Source organism: Mastomys coucha, chromosome X, assembly GCF_008632895.1.
Source record: "Mastomys coucha isolate ucsf_1 chromosome X, UCSF_Mcou_1, whole genome shotgun sequence".
NCBI lineage: Eukaryota > Metazoa > Chordata > Mammalia > Rodentia > Muridae > Mastomys > Mastomys coucha.
Genome location: NC_045030.1, coordinates 145,142,997 through 145,150,215, shown reverse-complemented (window position 1 = coordinate 145,150,215; position 7,219 = coordinate 145,142,997). Strand labels below are relative to the sequence as shown.

The following is a 7,219-nucleotide window of genomic DNA, read 5'->3' as shown; positions in this document are numbered from 1 at the left end:
TGTGTGTTGGAGGAAGGCTAACAGCCAGTGACAGGAGGCAAAGAGGATACCTGGTCCCATATCTCCCCAGCCAGAATAGGGGTTCAGAACACTTACCTGCATCAGAGAGGTCTCGCAGGGAACTACTGAGTGCACCCCGCTTGAGCCCATCGCCTGCCCCATAAGTGTCCTCCAGACTACTGCGGGCCAGAGTCCCATTCACTGAGTCCTTGGCTCCTCCAGGCTGAGAGGCATTAGGCCGCATCATACCTTTCTGCTTCTCCAGCTCCGCTGGGTAGCAGTGAAGAAAATGAACAAAGGTCAAGAAAAGTATTAAGAAACCTGGTTGACTACAGCCTTCCTCTTTTTTTCCCCTCCCTCTTCTGGTCCCCAGACTTTCTGTCTACTCCCACCCCCTAGTAGCAATTGTTTCCCCTAAAGTGCAATTCTATCTTCAAAGCTCCTTAAGTGCCTAGCCCATCCTATGCCACCTATTCCTTCTTTTTCCTCCATCCCTGTAAGTGTAAGTACCTACTCCCCCTGCTCCCTTTCCATCTTCATTTTTTTCTTTTCTTTTTCTTTTTCTTTTTTTTCTTTTTTGGATTTTTTGAGACAAGGTTTCTCTGTGTAGCTTTGGCTGTCCTGGAACTCACTCTGTAGACCAGGCTGGCCTCGAACTCAGAAATCGGCCTGCCTCTGCCTCCCAAGTGCTGGGATTAAAGGCATGCACTACCACTGCCCAGTTTTATCCTTCATTTTTTACCCCCCCTTTTTTTTTAAAGATTTATTTTTATTATAAATAAGTACACTGTAGCTGTCTTCAGATTTGCCAGAAGAGGGCGTCAGATTTCATTACGGGTGATTGTGAACCACCATGTGGTTGCTGGGATTTGAACTCAGGACCTTTGGAAGAGCAGTTGGTGCTCACCTTCTGAGCTATCTCACAGCCCCATTTTTTACCCTTTTGTGTTGCTTTGCAACACATGGCTCATAGTAAAGATGGGAAGGCCCTTCTAAGTCTATGGCAAAGGGCAGTCCTTTTAAAGCTCACTCAGTTCTTGGATGCCTTGCTTCAGATCAGAGGAGCTCTTGGAAGAGCAAGGACATGAAATTGATTGGAAGCAAACTCTCTAGTATATGCCAGGCAGTATGCTGGGGACAGCGTATACTTGATCCCTCTCATTCCACATTCTGAGCATCATCTACATTGTGCAGAAGAAACTGAGAATCTGAGAAGTCACAGTTTGCTCAGGATCAGAGAATTGAAATTTGTGAAGCCAACATTCTAGAAGCAAGTCTATCCTACTCTCCTGGCTCCCCTATATCCCCAGTAAGGTCAGGGAAGCTGGTCCTATTGGGCCTCTTGTTCTCTTGATATGGCTAACCTCTTACACTTCCCCTGGGAGCTCTGGACTCCATTGAACTGAAACTCTGCTTTGCTGAAGACCTATCAAGGAACTGACTACTGCTTCTCTTTCTCTCTGCCTTCTTTCTCCTTGATGCCATGTTACATAACTGGGACTGCTTAGCTTAGAGAAGAAAAGACAAGAGAAAGAGAAGACCTGGAAAGCACCAGGAAGAGTGAGATATAATTACTATTTTCCATTGTATATGACCAAACTAATTTGGTGCAGTCCCTGGGGATTAACCTGGATCTTAGCTCAGAAACTGATATTGGGGAGAGAAGAGGGGGCAGGGAATGGTATTTATTGGACATCATGGAGGCACTGGGGACACTTTGGCATCCCTCCCCTCCCCTCCCCTCTCCCCTCTCCTCCCCTCCCCTCCCCTCTCCTCTCCTCTCACCTCCCATCCCCTTCACATCCCTTCTTTTTTCCACTCCTTCATCTTCAACTTCTTCCTTTCTTTTCCTCTTCCTCCTTCCTCTCTTTTTGTGTCAGAGACTCAATACATAGCCAAGGCTTGCCTGTGAACTTGAAATCTTCCTGCCTTAGCTTCCCTAGTGCTGGTATTACAGGTGTGTAAACACTGTGCCTGGCTCCTTGTCGAATTCTGTGAAGATTTGTTTATCCCTGTTTCATCTGAACAAAGGTTCAGAGGGCCACAGAACTCACCTGTTTCTCCAAATAACAAGTAGCATACATGAAATCTGAAGCTACAGTCCTATCTCCTATGCCCTCAATCTTCTTCCTGATACCATTCAATAGAAGAAAGAGTTGGCTCATGATTAAAGGATGGGCTTGGAGGCCACAGTGTAGACTCTCAATGACTGGAATAATAATCTGAAGTTAGGGAGTAAAGACCTTCTTGTCACTGAAAGCATTCAGGCAGAAACTGAAGGGTTTCTGAAATAAGGGTAGGAAGGTTGGGCAAGCTAGCCCTCAACTCTATGGTTCTCAGAATACAGGATTCTTGGTGTTTGTGAGGCACTGTATCAGGGGAGGGGAAGTAGTAGCTACTCACATTCCACACGGTACTTCTCCATCTCCTGCACCTCAGCAATGGACTCCCGCAGGTCAGAGGTAAAGCGTAGCCTGTCTTGGAGGCTAGGAGCATTAAAGATGATGAGGACTTTTCGTTCCCCTCCAGGTACCGCAGACAGTAACTTGATCCCAAACTGATAATCTGTGACAATGAGAAGGGGCAGAAGAAGTTGGATATTTCTGTCAACTTTGAAGCAAAGTGGATAAGACAAGAAACTGAGAAATGATACACCCCCCCCCCCCCCCCCCGCAACACACACTGTTGTCAATCATCTCTGAGACAGAATCTCGCTGTTTGGCTAAACTAATCTCAAACTCCTGGGCTCAAGTAACTTTTCTGTCTCTGTCTCTCAAATGCTGTTCTACAGGACATCTTGGAGATGATTTCTGTAGCACCCAACTCTGAAATGCCTTTTCTGTGCTCAAGCATCTTCAGTGGTTTCCCTTTGTCCCCAAACTCCTGGTAACCATGGCAACCTTATTCCTTATACTCTAAGATGTAAAGGCAGACAGAATTCTGAACTGCTTTCTAGAAACCTTTTCCTTTGTCTCTCTGCCTCTTACAATGACTCTGCTCTCTTGAATGATACTCAATCATGCTCTTCTCAATTCAGGATTTCTAAGCACAGTGTGACTGCTACCTCTTCTGCCCATTAAAAACATTAAAAACATAGAAACATTGTTGTTCTGTGGTCTCCAGGAGCCACACTCAAATCATACTCCATTCTAATCTTCCTTTCATCCTCAAACCAGTAGATATGTTAGGAACTTTAAGCCAGCTATAAAGGACTTCAATGGCTAGAAGCTAGTGTAAATGAAGGATGAGCATGGACTCTGATAAATCTCTGGGATACATGCTAGGGTTCATGGGGGGGACTCACATGAATTCTGGAAGAGCTGCATATGCATTTCCACCAGGGGAAAGGACTGACGGAAGCTGTATGTCACCAAGATCTTCTTCTTCTGGAAAATTTTGGTGACCTTTGGCAAACAAGGGTGGGAAAAAGATAAGAGGCAGGGGTTAGGGTGGGGGATTTCCAAATGATATCCAGTTCTAGTAACCACTTTCCCCACCTATTCCCAGTAACAGGCATATGCACATGAGCACATATACCCACAAGGAAGAACTGAAACTTTAGGAGAGGAGAGGTGGGAGAGAATTCAAGTTTGTGACATCATGGCCACTCACAACAAGCCATTTGCAACTCTTAAAGGAACTACATAAATGTCGTTCCCTCCAGGAAGCCTGTCCTAATACCTCACATAGATTTCTGTTTCCATCTTCTGAGCTTCTAGGGTGTTGCTTTCACACATCTTCCCTTGTCAGACTCTATGATAGTTTTAAATATGTGATCGCTTCTGCTAGCCTGGAGGGCAGGGGCATTGGTGGGTCTAATTTTCAGATTTTCTCACTTACTCCAACTCCCACCATCCAAAACTAGCTTGTAATGGCAACCTCTGCCTAGCCTCTGAACAAGATTAACAATCTCTCAATGACCGAAAGCCTTTCTCTAGTATTTAGGCATTTTAGATTCACCACTAACATAAGCTTGGACATTCTGCAACTGGCTAGTTTATTCCATGTATTTTGTATGCTGGGAAATGCAACCTGGGTCCAGACAATTGCTCTATCATTAAGCTACAGCCCCATCCTCTACAAATGGCTCTTCAAACAAAGGTTTTCTTTAGGTTGGTTACAGTGCACAATGGTATCAAACACTTTCTAGTAATGGTGTGGGGTGGGTGGTTGAGAAAAGACCTCTATCATGTAGTCCAGCCTGATCTCAATGTTTTAATTCCTTTTGCTTCCACCTTTCAAATGCTTAGATTACAGGGTTTTATCAGCACACCATGTTGCAAAACACATATTAGGACATTTGTGAGTTCCTGAGTACAAGAGCTGAGTCTGATTTATCTCCATGTACTCAGTGTCTAGCACAAAGCTAGATAAACAGGGGTGTGAAAGACATCTAACAGGGACTCAGCACTGTGTGGGCCAGGCAAACCTGTTTTGAGATGGGATCATCTCTTCCCCCCTCTACTCTCTTATAGTGCTGGGAATGAAACCCAGATCCTTGCATATGCTAAGCAAGTACTCTACTGCTGAACTGCATTGCCAGGCACTGACTTCCTGTTTCATCCTCTTAACAACTCTAGGAGATAAAGATGATTTTGACCCCTGCTTCCATAGGATACAGAACAACATCTGGAGAAGACATTGCTTTCTTTTCTTTTGTTCCTTCTACTTTTTCTTCCCTGAAGATGTTCCCTCCCTCTCCCACTCTTCCTTCTCTATCTTTCTTTTCTTTTCTTTCTTTTTTTTTCTTTCTTTCTTTCCTTTTTTTTTTTTGGCTTTTATTCTGGAGAAAACATTTTTGGTTGGTTGAAGGTTTGCTGCTGCCTTCTAGCAGGTATCCTAGGGTGTTGCTAAACATACTACAATACACAAGACAGGCCCTTGAAAGAAAGAATTGCCTTGCCTCAAAATAGCAACAGTGTGCCAAGATGGAGAAACGCTAATGTGAAGGAGAGAAGACCAAGGAAGGAACAAGACTGCTGTTCTCAGGAGTGCTTTCTCAGAGTATAGGGAGAACACTTGCTCTTTGTGATTCCAAGAGATGGTGGAGAATGTAGAGGAGGCAGATTCTAGCCAGGTGTGTTGACACATGCCTTTAATTCTAGCTAAGAGGCAGAGGCAGGCAGATTTCTGTAAGTTTGAGCCTAGCCTGGTGTACATAGTGAATTACAGGAAAGCCAGAGCTATTCAGTGAGAGTCTTTATTTTTAAAACAAAATAAAACAACCCCTTCCCCCAAATAACCAGATTCTAGTAGTCAGGGCTAAGCCACCTTGGAGAGTAGCTCTTGCCTAGGAAATCCTGAGAAATCCCTTTTGATCTATAGAATCCAACAAATCCTATCATTAAAAGACGGTACCAGGCTAGTGAGATGGCTCAGCAGTAAGAACACTGACTGCTCTTCCGAAGGTCCTGAGTTCAAATCCCGGCAACCACATGGTGGCTCACAAACACCCATAATGAGATCTGATGCCCTCTTCTGGTGTGTCTGAGGACAGCTATAGTGTACTTACATATAACAGTAAATAAATCTTAAAAGATGGGTACCTCTGTACCAGTAATGTGCTTTTTTTAAAATCACTTCCAACATCAAGAAAACTGAGAGGTTCACAGAGCCACAGATTCAAAACCCTCTGTGCTACAGCAGTGGACAGGGACATTTCCTACCACTTCCCAGATTACAAGTCTATTATTAGCCCTCTGGTCTTCACATTTTCTGCCCCCGTGTGGCTCTCATGACATCAAAATAAAGGAAAAGGAGGGACAGAGATGGGCTATACCTTACTGGAGACCATGCAGATGGCATGCTGGAGCATTGTATCAACCACACTGCACACAACACAACCACAACTGCACACTAGACCCAGCAGCTCTGCTGAGCATCTCCCTCCCATTTCCTTCTGCACAATGCCCGTACCACAAGGAGGTCATTGAAGAGGAAGACTTCCCGCTGATGCAGCCCCAGCCTCTGGGGGCGGTTTGGATCTGGCACCTCATAGAGCTGGCAGCAGCAAACCAGTCGACGGTGAGGGAGCGACAGGACCTGGACAGGTGTAAAAAAGTGGTGGTCAGAAAGGCCACCCCATCAGTTTCAGGCCTCTGGTACCTTAACAAGGCATATCTGTCACTCTAACACAAAGAATATTAACAACTAAGTCCTTTAAGCTTTTCTGCTACCTTGTCTTTGTCCCTCTAGAACCTGTCTGTCTGAAATGTCTTTCTTGCCCAGCCCAGCTATATTTTGTCCCTCTTTCACATCACAATTCCCAAGTTAGTTTCCAAGAAGCCTTTCTGACTTTCCTTGACTTAAAATGGCCTCTCCCTGCTTTCTGTTCCTTTAAATTAGACTAGGAGGCAGAAGTATTATTTGTGTCTTTGTTTGGGAACCTCACTAATCTTTGAGTGCCCCTAAAGAAAGAGATTATGTCTGATTCGAATCTGTCTCTGGATCCCAGCATTTTGCTGGGATCAATAGTAAGGCATTCATAAATGTTTGCTGGCAATAGTATATCTGCTTCTCAGCTATAGAGCTTGCCTTTCTTTACTTGGCTGTCTTTACATAGATAAAAAGAAAATATTCGCCGGGCAGTGGTGGCGCACACCTTTAATCCTAGCACTTGGGAGGTAAAGGCAGGAGGATTTCTGAGTTCGAGGCCAGCCTGGTCTACAGAGTGAGTTCCAGGACAGCCAGGGCTACACAGAGAAACCCTACCTTGAAAAAAACCAAAAAGAAAAAAAAGAAAAAAAAAGAAAGAAAATATTCATACTATACCTGTGATGGACTGTGCAATATACTAAATGCACTTATAGAAATAATCTCCCATAATCTGTATCATGAATCCTAAGGAATATCATATTTCCCACTTTATTTTACAGGTAAGGGGAATCTGGGGCTGGGGGCAGGCAGTGACTTACCACACAATGATGCCTCCTACCCTGAAGTCACTTACCGGTTTCTTGCCAACAATCATGCGCTCCACAGCCTGCACCTGGGACACATGGTCATCGTTGGTCCTCAGTTCACGACCTTGGATGCGCTGGTAGATGCCTACCAGAAGGTCCCGGGGGATGTCTTCACCATTGTCAACTCCTACATGGAAAGTATAACAAAAGAATATGTCACATCAATATAGAGGGTAGGCAATAGGGGGTTCTCCATAATACCCCACACCCAGGCATAAGGACAGGAAGGTGCCGTTCAACAAAACAGCCAATTGCTT

At 44.6% G+C, this 7,219-nt stretch overlaps 1 protein-coding gene across 1 annotated transcript in view; it reads right to left on the bottom strand.

Annotated features, from left to right (window-relative positions):
* Positions 1–13: 13 nt before the first annotated feature.
* LOC116098295 (IQ motif and SEC7 domain-containing protein 2) overlaps positions 14–7,219 on the bottom strand; it is a gene marked incomplete at its 3' end in the record, with an annotated part of 84,735 nt that continues 77,529 nt past the window's right edge. Inside the window, exons 10-14 of the mRNA XM_031380970.1 lie at positions 6,950–7,089; positions 5,917–6,042; positions 3,305–3,404; positions 2,404–2,565; positions 14–270 (exon numbers count right to left, since the gene is read on the bottom strand). Of these exons, the coding sequence (XP_031236830.1) occupies positions 14–270; positions 2,404–2,565; positions 3,305–3,404; positions 5,917–6,042; positions 6,950–7,089 (785 nt within the window). The remainder of the gene's footprint in view (positions 271–2,403; positions 2,566–3,304; positions 3,405–5,916; positions 6,043–6,949; positions 7,090–7,219) is intronic.